At 44.3% G+C, this 20,019-nt stretch overlaps 1 protein-coding gene across 1 annotated transcript in view; it reads left to right on the forward strand.

Annotated features, from left to right (window-relative positions):
• STEEP1 (STING1 ER exit protein 1) overlaps positions 1-20,019 on the forward strand; it is a 79,205-nt gene that overhangs the window by 17,640 nt on the left and 41,546 nt on the right. The window contains exon 2 of the mRNA XM_075323996.1: positions 5,643-5,760. Within this exon, the coding sequence (XP_075180111.1) occupies positions 5,643-5,760 (118 nt within the window). The remainder of the gene's footprint in view (positions 1-5,642; positions 5,761-20,019) is intronic.

Below are 20,019 nucleotides of genomic sequence, written 5' to 3' on the forward strand. Positions count from 1 at the left end.
AATCTCACCTCTTCACAATGACTGCGCTACCTCCAGCTGCTTCTTTCAGTCCTCAGGCACACAGACCCCTCTGTGATAGCATCCGGTGTACGGAGCAGCCGCGGCAGGCAGGATGTTGTCATGGCTTTACTGCAGTTGAATGCTTTACAGCGCCACAAAGCATTCAACTGCAGTAAAGCGCTGACAGCAGAAGCGGCGGCGGCCCCGGACAGGTGAGTATGCAGCAGTGTGTGTATGAAGACCTATGTGTGTGTATGCGTCAGACTGGCTACCGGAGGAACCGCCAGTAATACCAGTCCTGGCTGCGGTTATCTGCATTGCACTCCGGAGCTCTCACCTGATCTCTGGAGCTGCAGCCAGGCCTGCTACTACTGGAGATTCCTCCAGTAGCCAGTCCAAGTGTGTGTGTGTGTGTGTGTGTGTGTGTGTGTGTGTGTGTGTGTGTGTGTGTGTGTGTGTGTGTGTGTGTGTGTGTGTGTGCGCGTGTGGTGAGGACTTGGAAGCCGGAGCATCGTTCGAACTGCGGCTGCGCAACTGCCAATTATGTATGTAGATAACTTGTATTACCTGTTATGTCCTGCTAAGCGTGTTGCCATTCCCCTGGAGTGACATATCAATCATGTCATTTCTATATAATACTAGCTGTAGTACCCGGGCGTTGCCCGGTATAGAACTGTCTCTCTCCCAGTTTGTTTATGTGTCACTGTCTGTCTATCTCTTTGTCTGAATTTGTCTCCATCTCTGTGTCTTTCTCTCTGTCTCTGTGTGTGTCTGTCTGTCGCTCTCTTTCCCTGTCTGTCTCTATCCCTGTCTCTTTGTCTGTCGCTTTCCCAGGTCTGTCGCTTTCCCAGGTCTGTCGCTTTCCCAGGTCTGTCGCTTTCCCAGGTCTGTCGCTTTCCCAGGTCTGTCGCTTTCCCAGGTCTGTCGCTTTCCCAGGTCTGTCGCTTTCCCAGGTCTGTCGCTTTCCCAGGTCTGTCGCTTTCCCAGGTCTGTCGCTTTCCCAGGTCTGTCGTTGTCTATTCGTCTCACCACCGACATCTTATTACCTCACACATAAGCTTCCTATACTAACAGTTTATTTTGTTCCTATAGCAACCACTGACAGTTGCTATTAATAGCCTGTAGCTCCCCCCATTCAGTTTAATGGAGGTAGGGTTTTGGAGAGTAACTGTAAAGCTTGGGGTTATATTTTCCCGTCAAAACATAGTCTATGACGTTCCCTGGGTCATATGAGGCATCTGTGAAAAAGTTCGTGATTGTAAATGCGACGGTACGGATTCCTTTAGCAGACATATACAGACACACTTACACTGAGCTTTATATATTAGATTGCTGTTAAAGAATTAAAAAAAAATGCAGGGCCCAACCTGCATTTTTAACGCAGGTACGCTAATCCTTCACTCTCAAGAAATTGCTTGAGAAAAATCCTTTTTCTAGTGCGCACATAGCCTAAATGTCTTTCTATTTAAAGTAATGATCTAAGTACTTTTTTATAATTTACCGTAATTAAAAATTCCCTACCTTCCCCTTTCTAATTTAACTGCTTTTTTATTTATTTTTTCCTACTTCTGGTTTAATTACATTGTGTTTGTGATCCCCCAGTGTATGCTGGGATTCTCAAACATGATGCCATCAGTGTGCATAGGCTGCGGTCATTGCTATAGCCACTGTCCTCACCCTTAAATGAAGTGTCATCAGTGACCTCCATTACAGAGGCCGGGCTAGTCCTTGATGTTCTGGGCAAGCGTCAGGTGTCCATTACGACTTATGCTCAGTAGGATCTTGTAATTGCAATATTCTTCTTAATGCACTGGGAAGTAACAAGCTGGCAACAGAGCACAGTGTCAGTGTGCATTGTAAAGCGATAACGCAGCATACTAAGACAAGGCCTCATCCTGAAAGTGACATTTGGGAGGGGGGGGGGGGGCATTGCTGGCCCCTGCCCTTCCTGATTGCCACATTCTCGCCTTACAATGTGCATTGACGGTGTCGATCTCTTACTAGCTCTCATCAGAGACTGCGAGGGAGCGCACAGTGGGTGTGCATTTAAGGTACCCTCACACATAACGAGATCGCTAGCGAGATCGCAGCTGAGTCACGGTTTCCCCAAATTACTGTACACCACGGGTGGCGTCTTGAACTATACATGCATCCCCCTTGTAAATACCCCCTTCATTTGAGTGGCCGCACGACCCCCGGGTCTGGAGGCCACCGCAAACCCGGATCTGAGCAGCTTGGCTGCTGCCACGGGGACGGCACACTCAGTACAGCAGGGACTAGCCCAGCCTCTGACGGAGGTCACTGATGATGCTTGAGTTTGGGGGTGAGCACAGCGGCTGTACCAGTGACTTGATGACGCCTCATTTGAGTATCCCAGCATGCACTAGGGATTCTGAAATAGAATGTCATAAAACAGGAAGTATGTAAAAAAATAAAGCCGATTAGAATTCGAATGGCAGAGACTTTTTAATTAAAGCACATTAGAAAAGCTGTTAGAATTATTAGTCATGTAGGATGAAAATGATCTGTCAGACCACCCCTGTAAAAATCAAAGTTAGCTGTACAGGCAGGTGGTAAAAGTCTTCCACAATTTTCTCAGTAAATTCTTATCTTTCCCAATAAAGGGTTGCCCAGGCTTGTGGTGTAGGTGTCCTTTCCTTACCTGAGCGTCGGTTCTTGGCAACTACACTGTGAGCTGTGCTAGCCCAGCTTAGAGATCCGTCCACCAATGGAGCTGATCGGTGGGGTTGTGAGGTGTTGGTCCCCCATTATATAATATTTATGACCTGTTCTAAGGATAAGTAATCAATATTTAAAATTCCTGGACAATCCCTTTAAATAATACTTGAGTTTTTTTCAGCACTGTGCCTGTCCCCTGGGTGTGGGGGAAGGGAGAGACCTTTTATAGCATTCCGTCCCCCTCTGCGTGGCTGACGTTGATCGCTCTGTGTCGGAGCCATTGCTGCTCTCTGCAGCATGTAGCCCTGCAGTCTTCTTAGTCTGACATTAGCTGTGCCATTTTATCTGCCCTTGGAACTTTCCCTGAAATAAACGTATTTTTAAAATAACATCAACTCATTTATTTGCGTTTCATCGCTGGATGAAGTCTTGTGAACTTGGCTTTTTGTTCTGGCAGCACTCGAGTTGTGCGGTAATGTAATTGGATTTAAGTCCTTGTGTGTCGGGACCCACTGCCTGCTGTGCTGCAGTAATTATTTAATGTGTGACCCAGCTCCGAGCCACGCCGATAAGGATTCTCAGCTTTAATGTTGTGACCAGAACCCCATTACTGTTGCCTGCGTTAAGCAGGGAATAATGATGCATGCTAAGCCCTGGAGAATTGTAAAACTATAACCCCTTCGAGTCCTTGAGGCCTTTCTATGTGGCTTCCAGAAATCACCGCACAGATTCAGGGGCCCCGCATGTGCCACTGTCCTGACGTTAGCAGCTCTGAATATTCTGGGTACATAGCAGATCCGGGGGGGACAATAGTATAGGTGTAGGGAGTGATGTCCCGATATGCAGAGGCCATGTGATAATTGTTTCTAGCTAGCGGTACTGCTTACAGGACTTGGATCCGAAGACGATGGGGTCCTAATAGTGAATGCTTTCCTCTTTTTTGCACTTGTCTGTTAAAGTTCAAATTTGACTTATTTTAAAGGGAATCTGTCAGCGGGTTTTTGCTATATAATCTGAAGACAACATGCTGTAAGGGTTGAAACATAAAATTCAGCAATACCTCTTGTCAAGTTCCATGATATTTACTTGTAATGTTTGTTTTAGCAGCCAAACCTTATCATTGCTGTCATTAGTTGGCTTGTGGCATGTTGCCCATCATCTGACACTGCCCCCTCCTCTAATTGACACCTCATTGCCAATGTACAATGTCTATAGAGAGCCTGGTGTTGACAGGGGCAGGTCTCTGAGCTCTGCTGCATGGCGAAATCTAAAAACTCTGATTGTGTTAGAACAGCTGCAGCCAGTAATCGAAGTGATACAACAACTGATTCAGAGTCTCTTTGCCTACATCATGCTGCTCTCAGGTGAGGTAGCAAAAACCTGTTGACAGATTCCCTTTAAAGGGATTTTCTGGTCTACATTTATTCACACTATATAATTGACTATTGTTGGATTAGTGTGAGTCCCTCCTCAGGGACCCCAATAAGCAGGAGAATAATGGCCATGTTTTCCTTCTTCCTTGGTCTTTCCCTGGCTCCACGTCTCCAGTTACTGCCGTTGCCTATCTTTTTTCAGGGTGCCCACCAACTGCTCTGTTCAAGTCCTTGTAGTCAGAGGACAGCTGGGGGCACAAATCCAGCAGTGGGTCCCAAAATGATTTATTCTACCCAGTAGGTGGGTGATAGTTTTTGTAGAACGGAAGATGTCACTTAACCCTTTAACGACCAAGGACGTACTTTTACGTCCTTGGTTCCCCCCTCTGGTTACCGTGGGCTTTGGCAGCGAGCCTGCTGTATTCCCCACAAATGGCTGCTGATCTGATCAGCAAACATGTCTGGCTGACAAGCGCAGGGGGATCGAAGATCCACCAGCACCTATTAACCCTTTAGATCGCTCTGTCAAACATTCACCGCGCAATGTAAAGGGCCACGGCGGGGATCGCAACGTTTCCCGCCGCCATCGTCAGCCCAGTGGTGCGATCACGGGGCGCTAATGTGTTGTCATGGTAGTTGATGACCACTGACAATGCTATAACTCACTTCCTGTGAATGCTAACACCGCGCTGACACACACAGGAGATGAGCATTTCTGCTCTGAGTGATGCTCTGGACTGTGCAGTGATAAAGTCCCCTAGAGAAACTAGTAAAATAAACAAATTGTAAAAAAAAAACAAAAAAAAAAAAACAACTTTTATTAAAACTATGAAAAAATAAAAAAACAATCTCCCTTTTGCCCCATTGAAAAATCAAAGTTATTTTATAAAAATTAATCTGATCAGTAAAAAGCGTAGCAAGAAAAAAAAAATTCCAAACTTCCAATTCTTTTTGGTCACCGCAACATTTCTTTAAAATGCAATAACAGGCGATCAAAACGTAACATCTACACAAAAATGGTATAATTAAAAACATCAGCTCAACATGCAAAAAATAAGCCATCACTGAGCCCCAGATCCTGAAAAATGAGAACACTACGGGTCTTGGAAAATGGCGACAAAAGCATTTTTTTTTTTTTTTATTTAAACTTCTGAATTTTTTTCACCACTTAGACACCAAATGTATACTTTTATCTATGAACACATACTGACCGGGGGAATCATACAAATGCATCAGTTTTACCATATAGGGAACATGGTGAAGAAAAAATAAACAAAACCATTGTGGAATTTCACTTTTCTCACGGTTTCTCCACATTTGGAATTTTTTTCCTGCTTTCCAGTACAGTACATGATAAAACTCATGGCTTCATTCAAAAGTACCACAAAAATATAAGCCCTCATATGGCAATATTAACGGAAAAATAAAGATATGGCTCTCAGAAGAAGGGGAGGAAAAACGAAAAAGAAAAACAGAAAATCGCTTGGTGCTGAAGGGGTTAATGCCGTGTAGCCGCATTACTGTTGAGGACCTATCGCTGGTAATGTTCCTGTGTTATATATTTATTCGCCTCTGCTTCTTCGCTTTCAGACTGCCAGCTGGAAAAACTTCCCATGAGGCCGCGGGACAGAGCGAGAGTTATCGATGCAGCAAAACACGCTCACAAGTTCTGTAACACCGAGGAGGAGGAGGCGGTGTATCTGCGCAGGTATCTCCCCCGGGGCTCGTCTTCTCATTTGCCTTCATTTGCACTGTTGCAATGTATGTTCTATTGCTGTCCATGTGGATTTTATTGTTTTTACCTATATTTGTCCTTTGTGAATTTTCTTGTGTGTCTGTGAAGACAGCAGCTTAAAGTCATTTATTCACAACGTTCTCTGCAGTTTGCTAATGGATGAGAAGCATGCTCCTTTCATCAGTTCATGATGTGGAGAAAAAGAAAAGTTCTCAAGGTTTTTGGAGCTGTAAAAAATACCAAACTAAGAGATCTCGCCTACCCTGGATCCAGCGGAGACTGCTCCTGGGTCTGCACTGACCTAGGAATAGGAGAAGTCACCGTTCCACCAGCAGCAAGACCACTGCAGCCTCTGATTGGCTGCAGCGGGACATCACCCTCCACAGCGGCCCTGCGGCTGGTGGAACTGTGATTTCTCCTATTCCTGTGTCAGCAAAGACCCAGGAGTGGCCTCTGCTCGATCCAAGTGGGTGCCGGTGGGGGGAGTATCCATTATTTTATTTATTTATTTATATATATTTTTTTACAGCTCCAAGCAGCCAAGAAACTTTACTTTTTTTCCTGGACAAAGCTTTTAAAGGGTACTCCGGGGAGATAGATGAATTTTTTCTTGTCACTCATCATCTATAAAGATGAGATGCACAGTGCAGTTTTATATCCTCACACTACCTGTAATTCAGTGTACCGCTGGAGCTGCTCCTTGGTTCCCCACCTCCCTTCTAGGACAACCCACATCAGGGCGTGTGGCCTGCTTCGTGCTGTTAGTAACATCCAACTCACAGTCTGAGAACAGAGAACTGGCTCAGGTCCTGCCCTAGCTTGCATTATACACCCTGCAGTTGGCCTGTGCCGAAAATGTATGTCACAAGTGATTAAGGGGTTAATGGACTTTTGTAGTAGGAGACATCTTTGACCTACAGTGTTTTTCCAAAAATAAGACACTGTCTTATAATTTTTTTGCCTCCCAAAAAAGCACTAGGGCTTATTGTTGGAGGAGGTCTTATTCTTGGAGAAACACGGTTGGGGGTAAGTTTACCCCCCCCCCAAAAAAAGCAGACCCCCCCCCCACTTCCCAGGACAGTCATACTCGCCAGACCCGGACGTCTGCGTGGTTCCCAGGACCTTCTGTGATCTCCAGTGGTTGCTGCACGCCGTTCTCCCCTGCTGCTGGCTGACATGCTGACTCACACAGCCCGATCGCAGACACGCACAGCAGATCCCACGCGCAGCAGATCCCACGCGCAGCAGATCCCACGCGCAGCAGATCCCACGCGCAGCAGATCCCACGCGCAGCAGATCCCACGCGCAGCAGATCCCACGCGCAGCAGGTCCCACGCGCAGCAGGTCCCACGCGCAGCAGGTCCCACGCGCAGCAGATCCAAAAAACCACCTGATTCAACTCCTCTTATAAAAATATACACTTTATTCAATATTACTAAAATCAGAACACTTGGGATGTTCTCTCTTTCTACTCTAAAAACCACATACAGGACAAGGACAGTTGTGCATGTGCCAGACAGTGTTCGACCCACGCCAGGATTCAGCTCAGGACAATTGGTTTGTGAGGGAGAACAGGGTTCAGAGGTTTCTCAGATAGATATCCAGGTGATACTGAGTCACATATATCCTAGTTATTTACCCCCTGTTCATTCTCCCGGGGTCCTCGACCTCTGTTCCTATAATAAGCTCACCCTCACTCTCTTAGCAGCTTAGGCGGGGGTGACCATCACCAGAGTGATAACATGTAGTGCAGGACAGAACCACAATTAAAGCAACATAAATCATGCGTTAGTTTTCAAGGTTCCTCATGGGACATGGTATCCCTAGTATGAATATAAATCTGTTAGGTAGGAGTCAAGAGGCCCACTTAACTTATGGACCCCCTTAGACTCTCCCGACGCGTTTCTCCCCCCCTAACGCAATATAGGGGATCATCAGGGGACCAATTCTGATTCACTTCATAAATTATCACACACAGGGAACTATTCTTGATTTTTCAGCCAATCAGTAAAAATTAGTCCTTATCTGATGTATGGCTTCGTTAGGGGAAGGCTTGATAGACCTCTCCGTCACTACTGACTAGTCCCTGCGCTAGGATGTCATCAAACCTCTTAACACGTAGCGGTGGTTTTGGGTTTGTCTAGACGGACGAGCTTATGTCCACTCAAAAAAACAGCCTGGACGATGGCTACGATCTGACCACACTACACCTTACCCTGGAGGAATCGGCTGTGAGCTCCCAGCGTCGTAGAGTAGCAGATACTCGGGACTGACAGTCCTTGCTGGTGGAGTTCACTACCCGAGAATACAAATGATCCAATTGCAAAAGGGTCTGTCTGATAAATTCGTAGGACAGGGAGCTATTTCCTCCTCCTCTGCATATGGTTTTCCTTACAGGGACTGATTGTGGCCAGACATTATCCAGGTCAATGAGGGGATGCACAGACACACTAGTAAAACTGCAAATTTGTTCCGTGTATGTTGCTTGACTCCCTTGACAGGACTCTCAGCCTCGACTGCTGGTTTTTTGAGTGGACATAAGCTCGTCCGTCTAGACAAACCCAAAACCACCGCTACGTGTTAAGAGGTTTGATGACATCCTAGCGCAGGGACTAGTCAGTAGTGACGGAGAGGTCTATCAAGCCTTCCCCTAACGAAGCCATACATCAGATAAGGACTAATTTTTACTGATTGGCTGAAAAATCAAGAATAGTTCCCTGTGTGTGATAATTTATGAAGTGAATCAGAATTGGTCCCCTGATGATCCCCTATATTGCGTTAGGGGGGGAGAAACGCGTCGGGAGAGTCTAAGGGGGTCCATAAGTTAAGTGGGCCTCTTGACTCCTACCTAACAGATTTATATTCATACTAGGGATACCATGTCCCATGAGGAACCTTGAAAACTAACGCATGATTTATGTTGCTTTAATTGTGGTTCTGTCCTGCACTACATGTTATCACTCTGGTGATGGTCACCCCCGCCTAAGCTGCTAAGAGAGTGAGGGTGAGCTTATTATAGGAACAGAGGTCGAGGACCCCGGGAGAATGAACAGGGGGTAAATAACTAGGATATATGTGACTCAGTATCACCTGGATATCTATCTGAGAAACCTCTGAACCCTGTTCTCCCTCACAAACCATTTGTCCTGAGCTGAATCCTGGCGTGGGTTGAACACTGGCACATGCACAACTGTCCTTGTCCTGTATGTGGTTTTTAGAGTAGAAAGAGAGAACATCCCAAGTGTTCTGATTTTAGTAATATTGAATAAAGTGTATATTTTTATAAGAGGAGTTGAATCAGGTGGTTTTTTGGATTAATTACTACCTCTTACATTGAAATTGTGGTTATAGTGACACACACAGCAGATCCCAGACACACGCACACAGCAGATCCCAGACACACGCACGCACACAGCAGATCCCAGACACACGCACGCACACAGCAGATCCCAGACACACGCACGCACACAGCAGATCCCAGACACACGCACGCACACAGCAGATCCCAGACACACGCACGCACACAGCAGATCCCAGACACACGCACGCACACAGCAGATCCCAGACACACGCACGCACACAGCAGATCCCAGACACACGCACGCACACAGCAGATCCCAGACACATGCACGCACACAGCAGATCCCAGACACACGCACGCACACAGCAGATCCCAGACACACGCACGCATCACATCCAGCGCTTCCGGCCGCAGGGAATGATGAGAGCAAGTCACGTGTCCGGCCTGTTCTGCAGGTCGTTGCGCTCCATCGCACTGCCTCTCAGGATTCTGCCAGCAAGAAGAGATCGGTGTCGCTGGATGAGGTGTGTGTGTGTGTGTGTGTGTGTGTGTGTGTGTGTGGGTGTGTGTGTGATCACTGCAGGTCCAGCAACTCAGCATCGGGTGAGTGATTGCAGGGTGCCGCTGTCTATATAATGAAGTATCCTGCAGTATCTGTATCTTTTTTTAGCTGCATGGACACTTCATTATTGAACCATGACTAGGGCTTATTTTTGGGGTAGGGCTTATATTTAAGCCGTGCTCCGAAAATGCTGAAAATCCCTGCTAGGGCTTATTTTTGGGGGAGGGCTTATTTTTGGAAAAACACGGTAGTAATGTGCGATCTGTAATGGTCTGATTACTGGGGCATCTATTGGTTTTGAAAACTAGGAGGCTGAGGAGCTGTGAGCTATTCCTTTTAAATTGAGAGCTTTAACCCCTTCACAACCCAGCTAGTTTTCTTTTTTTCCTACCCTTCCAAGATCCATAACTTGAGGAACAAGTTGTATGTTTGCATGAAATCATTAATTCTATCACGCAGTGTACTAAAGCATGTGGAAAAAATTCCAATTGCAGTGAAATTACAAAAAAAAAGAGCAATATCCACAATTGTTTTTTAGATTTTTTATTTATATGTTCACTACAATGTAAAACTGACCTGGCAGTATGGTTCTCCAGGTCGCTACGAGTATGTAGATGCCAAATGTATAGTTTTTCTTTTATATAATTGACAAATAAAAAATTCAAAAGTTTGTTTAAAAAAAAAAAAATCATAATTATTGCTTTTTGTCACAATCTTCCGAGTCCTGTAACATTTCCATTTTTTGGGATCTGGGGCTGTCTTAGCCTCTTAGGGCTTATTTTTTGCACCTTGAGCAGACCATTTTACTGATCTGATTTTTGGGGAGATACAATGTTTTGATCGCCTCTTATTACATTTTATTTTATTTCAATTTTGCGGCTGCGAAAAAGAATGTAATTCTGGCGTTTAATTTTTCTTTCCATTACGCTGTTTACTTATCAGATTATTTATTTTATTTTTTGATACATAGAACATTTCTGAATGCAGCGATACCAAATGTGTATTTTTTTTTTCAATGGGGAAAAAGGGGGATGATTGAACTTTTAAATGTTTTTTATTTCATATTTTTAAAAACGTTTTCACTTTTTTCTTTAATCGTTTTAAGGCTAGGTTCGCACACTGCGTCTTTTTGACGCTGCGTTTTTGTGCGTTTTTGGTCGCTAAAAACGCACAAAAACGCACCTGCGTCGAAAAAACGCATAAAAAAACGCATGCGTTTTTGCCGCGATTTGGTGCGTTTTTGGCTGCGTTTTGCTGCGTTTTTGATCTCTGCGTTTTGCTGCGTTTTTCCAATGCATTGCATGGGGGGAAAACGCAGAAAAACGCAGGAAAGAACTGACATGTCCATTTTTTTTTTTTAACTCAAAAACGCAGGTAAAAAAACCAGATGTGTGCGGACAGCAAAAATGAAAACTCATAGACTTTGCTGGGGAAGCAAAGTCCTGCAGTTTTGAGGCCAAAAACGCACCCGAAAAACGCCGCGAAAAACGCACTGTGCGCACATAGCCTTACAGTACAAATTTTTTACACTTTTTTGTGTTTTCTGTACAGCATACATTTTGACTTCATTTGCACAGCTTATCACGGCCGGTGTTCACAGGAAGTTTGTCATGACAGACAATAGGGGTCATCAGCTGACCCCTGGCTGTCAGGACAACTCATCGGTGCCCCATGATCACGTCACGAGACTGCCAGTGGGAGCTGGGAATGGCGTATTACCCACTGGTGCTTGTTAAATCCGACTGTCAGCACTTAATAGCGGAATTTTACTGGCTAACAGCCACGGGTGGAAGTCTGTTCCACCAGCAGTGGGATATAGGTTTGTCTGTATACTATCTAATTAATTTGTCCATTGCGTGAGACTTCTGTTTCATAAAGGCATAACTAGAAGAAACTATTTTTTAGATGTGGAAGACAGGGAGGGAGCAGCATGGAAACACATGGGAGATCGGCTTTCTTTATGCTGAGTGTTCTTGTGTGAGAGGCAATAACAAGATGGACTCAAGTATTGTGGAGCAGGAGGAATAAGAATTAAGCCTGCTTTACACGTTGCAATGTCGCATACGATATCGTATGCGATTTGCATTGCCCGCATCGTATGTGTGGCACGTTCAATTTGTTGAACGTGCCGCACAAACAATTAACCCCGTCAGACGTACTTGCCCGTCCATACGACCTCGATGTGGGCGGCGAACGTCCACTTCCTGGAGTGGGAGGGACGTTCGGTGTCACATCGACGTCACGCGGCAGCCGGCCAATAGAAGCGGTGGGGCGGAGCTCAGCGGGACGTAAACATCCTGCCCACCTGCTTCCTTCCGCATTGTGGGTCGGGAACCGCAGGACGCAGGTAAGATCTGTTCATCGTTCCCGGGGTGTCACACACTGCGATATGTGCTACCCCGGGTACAATGAACAATCTGACGTGCAATTCTAGAGAAAGGTACGATGTGTATGCGATGAACGTTTTACCGTTCAATCGCAATCACACGTACCTGTCACACACTGCAATGTACCTTACGATGCCGGATGTGCGTCACTTACGACGTGACCCCGCCGACACATTGTAAGATACATTGCAGCGTGTAAAGCGGGCTTAAGTTCCTACCCTTACAGGAATATCTCCTTAGAGGAGAGAATCTCACCAGATTTTAAGCTAACTCATAAAATGAAAAGGAAAGCCTGCGTCTGTTATTGTGAAGAACACTATAGCTTTTGCATTTTAGAAAAGTCTTATAATTTTATGTACTGTTATTTTTTGTGTTGTGTTTGTGTTGTGTTTTGTGTTATTGTTTGTGTCAGAACAGATAGGTCCTGTTTAAGTCCAAAACAGGGAAGTTGCAAACCCCCCTCCCCATAGTTAGTAAGAATTGGGGTAAGGTCACACGGCGAGTAAAACGGAGCATGTGAAATGTGATAAAAAATTGTATTCCACTCTGACCAATGTTACTCTATGGGGCAGCTCCAGTAAGCGATTTTTTTTTTTTTTCTTCAGCCCTAAGCGGACCGAGAAAACAATTGCAGCATGTTGCAGGTGGAATCCAATTAGTTTTCACTTGCACCCATTCAAGTCTATGGGTGCGAGAGAAACATTGCACTGCACTCGCATTACACCGAAGTGCAGTGAGATAATCACATCAGCTGATAATGGAGGAGATAGGAAGATTAATCCCTGCCTCTCCTCCGCAGCTGTGCTCCGATTGCAGAATCGCATTACATTATAATGACACTCAGCTTACACTAGCAGCAGAGCCGGAGACGGGGGTCATTAGTTTAAGGCATCCGATACTCTCGCAATTCTATGCTAAATGCCTATGTGTTCTTAGCCTAAAAGCCACTTTACGCGCTGCGATCTCGCTAGCGTGCATACCCTCACCTGTCGGTTGTGCGTCACGGGCAAATCGTTGCCCATGGCGCACAACATTGCCCGGACCGTCACGAACATCCCGCCCACCTCCTTCCTTACTCATTGCGGACGGCCGCAGGTAAGCTGAGGTTCCTCGTTCCTGCGGTGTCACACATAGCGATGTGTGCTGCCGCAGGAACTACGAACAACCTGCGTCCTGCAACAGCAACAATATTTGGGAAATGGACAGCGTGTCAATGATAAGGTGAGTATTTTTGATCATTAGCGGTCGCTCGTACGTGTCACACGCAACAACGTCGCTAACGAGAACAAATGTACGTCACGAATTCCGTGACCCCAACGACATCTCATTAGCGATGTCGTTGCGTGTAAAGCGGCCTTTAAGGTCCCATCAATAGTTGATGTCCGGCCTTTCTATTTTTCTCTGCTCATAGGAACTGTGTCCCTGTTTGCTCTTCCCAATTTTCATCAAATTTCTAAGATGTTTGAACGACTTTGATTGTTTATACCCTTCGTAATATAAATGTGTTCTTACACTGCCGTTCCTGTTTGGCTCTACCTGATATGTTTGTGCTCTTCCCTGGTATAGAGCTGTTTTTTCCTTCTTTTTTCGATCCCTGTGCTTGGGCGGCCGTCTCTGGCAGACTGTAGTGTCACTGTATTCTAGACGGGATATGTGTGAATGAGCAGCGTGCTAATTCTTATTAGTCGCAGTAGGAGGTCAATTGAGCCGCTCCTCTTCCGCAGTGTGCGTCTTCCCGTCATTTATTTTTCAGCTAACTGACCTTGATTACTGAATACAATTTTTTTTTATGCTTCAAATAACCAAAAATTAGTAAGAATCTACAAGAAAAAAAACCCATTCTGCTATACTGGTACAGTTGGTACTGCAAAAATAGGCTTTACTACGAGAGATTCTTAACTTTTCTTGGGCTTCTCTCCAGTTGTGAGAACCGGCTTCATGATACACCCTATGTTATGTTATGAATAATGTCTGTGAAGTTAGATTAGCACAGTTTTTATTAGTGTTTACAGCATCTTTTTTTAGCTTGTTAGCCCTTTGTAATGTATATGCATAATGAGGACAGTATGTGCAGCCACCTCTTTACAATAAGGCTATGTTCACACTAGAAAAATTATTTTTCTTAAGAAATTTCTTAAGAAACGCACCTGCGTTTTTGCCACGTTTTCGGTGCGTTTTTGGTGCGTTTTTACCGCTGGTTGCTCCCTGCGTTATTGTGCCAATTATATATGGCAAATAACGCAGTTAGCTGCAGAAAAGAAGTGACATGCTCATTCTTTTTCTTAAGAAAATCTACTGAAAGAATTTTCTTAAGAAAAAAACGCAGTGTGCGCACAGCTAATTTTTTTTGCCATAGGTTTTGCTGGGGAATGTCTGCAGAACGGTTACAAGAATTTCTCAATAAATTTCTGGAGCAAAAACGGACCAAAAACGCAGGTAAAAAACGCAGTGTGTGAACATAGCCTAAAACTGCTTTCAGTGCTATAGTGTAACAATCAATTTTATTTCATAAAGCAATAGCACACATGCAAATAAGCCACTTTGTAATATATTTTATTAGACAAATCTGCTTCTTTTTCCCCCGGGACTGATCTTTCACTTTTAATTCAGGGGTAAAATCTGTATTCAGTGTGGACAGACTTTCCCATTACTGAACTAGAAGATCGCAGTTGGTCCTTTATAAGATTCTATGGAAAAAGGGAAGGGAGAAAGAGAGCTAGAGGCAGACAGTCTACAAATTCTTCTGAAATGACTTTAACCCCTTCCTGGCAATGTGTTAGTTTTTTCCTCCCCTTCTTCCTAGAGTAATAACTTGTTTTTATTTTTTTGTCAATATAGGCATATGAAATCTTGGGTTTTTTTCGGGATGAGTTGTTCTTTTCAATTACACCATTCACTTTGCCCCAAATTGTACTGGAAAAGAAATACAAGTGCAGTGAAATTTCAAAAGAAAAGCACAATTATTTTTTTATTTATCATGTTCACTATATGGTTAAAACTGACCTGGCAGTATAAGGCTAGTTTCACACTTGCGTTGAACGGCATCCGTTGCATTGTGTTGTATGATGGATGCAACGGATGTGTTGCATATAGTGGCACAACGGATGCAACGGATGCTGCAAAACAACGCAATTCGTTTTGGTTTTTTTTTGTTTTTTTTTTACAGTTTTACCGTCGGCAGACTATTGTGAATGATCAGCTGATTGCTAACAGTAGCCGGCCGCAGGGTGATCAGCCGATCACTCACAGTAGCCGGCCGCCGGGTGATCAGCTGATCGTTCGGTCGCCGACAATGTGTGCGGGGGGGGCGGAGTGCGGTGGGTGGAGCCGAGCAGGGCCATGGCTGAGGACGTCAGTGCCGCGGGGACTGCATCGCTGGGGGACGTGTGAGTGTGTGCGTGCGATTGTGTGTATACATACGGAGTGCGGGGAGGGGGCGGAGCCGAGCAGGGAAGTGTCGGGCTCCCGGCACACGTAACAAAGGTTCCTTGGTTACCCGATGTGTACCCTGGTTACGGGTGCAGGGAGCCAGAGAGAGCATGCGCAGGGAAATCCAAAGGATTCCGCTGCTCAAAAAAACGTTACATGCTGCGTTCCTTCCGCCCGACGCAGCGTCAAAATAACGACGCTGCGTCGTCCGGCGGATGCAACGCTGACACTTGCGTTACAGTGCGTCATCCATACAAGTCTATGGAGAATAGCGCAGTGCGTTAACTGACTGCGCTATTCTCCATAGTGACGGACTCCGCTGAACGCAAGTGTGAGACTAGCCTAATTCCCCAGGTCCGTATGAGTTCGGAAATACCAAACATGTATAGTTGCGGTGAAAACATATATTTATTTATTTTTTTTTAAACAAAGAATTGAGCTAATCGTGCAATTTTCCGAGACCCGTGGCGTTCTTATTTTTCGGATTCTGGGGCTGTGTGAGGGCTTATTTTTTGCACTATAAATACATAAAAAGACTGATCTGTACATCCAACAGGTGTGAACAGGTGCTAGCTGAGAACACATAACTACAAAACATATACAGCTGCACACTAAAAGGCTAACAATGAATAAGGGAACTCTGGTATTGCATTACTGCAATAGCAGGAGTCTAGCTGCCCACACATTTAGGTTTTTAACTCAGATAGTGGCATTTCAAGTTAGGTTCCCAGTATACAGAGATTACCTTTCCATGGTGACTGGGCTCATATGCATTGGCCAATACATAAGCTAAATATCCATTTTTTTTTTTCCAAATATTCCTATAGCACTAATGCAATACCAGAGTTCCCTTATTAATTGTTAGCATTTTACAGTGCAGCTGTATGTGTTTTGTAGTTATGTGTTTTCATTTAGCACCTTTTCACACCTGTTAGATGTGCGGGTCAGTCTTTTTATATACCGTATTTTTCGTTTTATAAGACTCACCCCAAATTTGGAATAAAAGTAGGAAAAATATTTTTTAATGTTAAAATAAGGGTCCGTTTTATAATCCTAGTGAGTCTTAATCCTAATGCTCATCAGGGGTGAGCGGCAGTGGTGGAGCAGCTCAGGAAGGTCACAGGAGGCCGGGTAGGCAATGCTGCAGGCTCAGAGGAGGGGGTGTTGCGGCGGACGCAATTGAATTTTCCAGGTATGGCTTACCATGGCAATAGTTGGCTAGCAGGGTCATAGGAGGCAGGTCACAGGACGCACTCAGGGGGATTGCGGTGGGCGCCATTGATCTGCGGGCAAGAGCGGTCTGTGGAGGTTTCACAGCCGGGGTGTCTCGGCGGCAGGCGGGCTGCAAGGATGTCTCAGCGGCAAGTGCATTGAGCTGACTGCCAGCTACATTGAATCGCCCGCAATTGACGAGAAGGACTTCAAGAAAATGGCCGTGGAGGCGGCGCTTGTGCAGATAGGACTCCGCGGCCATTTTCTTGAAGTCCATTGTGTCAATCTGTGCATGCGCTGCCTCTGCGGCCATTTTCTTGAAATTCATCGCGTCAATCACTGCCGATTTTTAATTGAGCTGATTGTCAGCTCAATGCACCTGCCACCAAGACACTCTCGCAGCACGAGCTCGAGAGCAAGTGAAAAATTTTGCTGAAATCTGGTCAATCTGCTTGCTATAGGAGACGGAGTGAAATCTTTTTCCTTGCGGCAACGCTTTGCCTGCTCCATGTCATCCAAATACTTGTCAAAGTTAATCTCCTCATCTGATGAGGATGAAGATATGGCAGCAGTAGCACTGTCAGGACCCAAGTCCTCTCTCGCCTGGCAGTCCTGTAGCCGCTCATCCAGGCTTCTTTTCCTTTTAGTTTGCTGTTGATCATCAAGCAGTAACGATGACATGGGTCCACATAAACAGCTGCCAGAAGAATTTAATTTTCCAATAGCTGTGTCTCTCTCTGTTTCATTGAAGCAGAAATGCCATCTGCGATTAAACCTGCTCTTTTGAACAGGCAAAATAGCAAGTTCTTCCACTCCCTTATGAAAATGACACGAGTTAAATCCTCAGCTTGTAATTTTTTAGTCTCTGTAAATGGGTGATTAAGCAATTCCTTCAATTCAGCCACCTGTGTCCATTGACCTTCATTTAGGGTTACCTGAGGGTTCACCATATCTATAAGAAACGATTTTAGTTCAAGCAATCGCTCAATCATTAAATAAGTGCTGCCCCACCGAGTGGCTTGATCGACAATTGCCCCTTTCCCAGCATGTCTCTTCAAGATGGAATCAATTTTAGGGGTTCTGGCGGCAATAACCAATTTCCTCACTTTTCCAATCAGATTTCCAGCATGTCCCTCTTGCAGACTATCTTTTATTGCCAGCTGCAGCATGTGCACAACACAGCGCATGTGATGAATATGAAAGTGTTTTGAAGCAGCTTTAACAAGATCATCTAATCCTAAAGTATCATTTTGCTTTTCTTCTGTTGTAATATCAGTTTCTTCCTCAGTTACATGAAGAGCTCTGTGGCCTTTCATCAACATATGGAATCCTAAATTTTCTTCTAGCTGTGGTTCATTTACTCCCATTCATCAGTTTAATTGTTCTTATGTTTGAAGCATTGTCCATTACAATCAGGGCTGTGGAGTCGGATTCGGAGTCTGTGTTCATTTTGGTGGAGTCGGTATAAAATGGTATTGCTAGAACTAAAACCGTTTTGTTATAGATATGGCGAACCCTCAGGTAACCCTAAATGAAGGTTAATGGACACAGGTAGCTGAATTGAAGGAAATCGCAGATGGCATTTCTGCTTCAATGAAACTGAGAGAGACACAGTTATTGGAAAATAAAATTCTTCGGGCAGCTGTTTAGGTGGACCCAAGTCATCGTATACTGCTTGATGATCAACAGCTTAATAAAGGAAAAGAAGCTCTGACTGAGGTAGTTGTTAAAATGAGTGGCCTACAGGACTGCCAGGCAGAAGAGGACTTGGGTCCTGACAGTGCTACTGCTGCCATATCTTCATCCTCATCAGATGAGGAGTTTAACTTTGACAAGTATTTGGATGACATTGAGCAGGCAAAGCGTTGCCGCAAGGAAAAAGATTTCACTCCGTCTCCTATAGCAGCAGATTGACCAGATTTCAGCAGAATTTTTCACTTGCTCTTAAAGAAATAGAAAAATTCAACCGTTCATCAAAACTGACTGTGCATGGGGAAATTCCTTTATACCTGGAAATTGTTAGGGATGTTGCCCATGTGGTTATGGCTTTGTCTCCAACCCAAGTTAGTGTAGAGAAGTTGTTCTCCAGCCTTAAAATTATTAGGTCAGATTTGAGGTCATCTATGAAGGAGGATCTGATGGAAGCAATTCTATTTCTTACAACAAATTCATACACTGCACAAATGTTATTTAGTATGTTTTTGTTGAAAACTGTTTTTTTTTGCCACTTAAATAGTTTATTACACAAAATATATATATATATAATGTGTGTGTGTTATATATATATATAATGTACAATTTTCAGAGTCATGAACATAAAGAAACCTCTTTGAATGAGGTGTGTCCAAACTTTTGGTATAGAGATATATATATATATATATATAGATAGATATAGATAGATAGATAGATAGATAGATAGATATAGATAGATATAGATAGATAATGTATAGATGTGTGTGTGGAGGTGTGTGTATATATATATATATATATATATATATATTAGACCAAAAGTTTGGACACACCTTCTCATTCAAAGAGGTTTCTTTATTTTCATGACTCTGAAAATTGTACATTCACATTAAAGGCACCAAAACTATGAATTATATGAATTAACACATCTGGAATGAAATACTTAACAAAAAAGTGGAACAGCTGAAAATATGTCTTATATGCTAGGTTCTTCAAAGTAGGCACCTTTTGCTTTGATTAATGCATTGCACACTCTTGGCATTCTCTTGATGAGCTTCAAGAGGTAGTCACCAGAAATGGTTTTCTCTTCACAGGTGTGCCCTGTCAGGTTTAATAAGTGGGATTTCTTGCATTACAAATGAGGTTGGGACCATCAGTTGTGTTGTGCAGAAGTCTGGTGGATACACGGCTGATAGTCCTACTGAATAGACTGTTGGCTACAAATTCTAAGTAAAGAAAAACGAGTGGCCATCATTACTTTAAGAAATGAAGGTCAGTCAGTCCGAAAAATTGGGAAAACTTTGTTTTTGCCACTGCACTTGGGGACACTATCAATCAAACGCTACAAAGGAACTGGCTCACATGAGGTCCGCCCCAGGAAAGAAAGACCAAGAATCACTTCTGCTGCGGAGGATAAGTTTATTCGAGTCACCAGCCACAGAAATCATAGGTTAACAGCATCTCAGATTAGAGACCAGGTCAATGGCACACAGAGTTCTAGTAGCAGACACATCTCTAGAACAACTGTTAAGAGGAGACTTTGTGCAGCAGGACTTCATGGTAAAATAGCTGCTAGGAAACCACTGCTAAGGACAGGCAACAAGCAGAAGAGACTTGCTTGGGCTAAAGAACACAAGGAATGGACATTAGAC

The sequence above is a fragment of the Anomaloglossus baeobatrachus genome, chromosome 9 (genome assembly GCF_048569485.1).
Source record: "Anomaloglossus baeobatrachus isolate aAnoBae1 chromosome 9, aAnoBae1.hap1, whole genome shotgun sequence".
NCBI classification, from domain to species: domain Eukaryota; kingdom Metazoa; phylum Chordata; class Amphibia; order Anura; family Aromobatidae; genus Anomaloglossus; species Anomaloglossus baeobatrachus.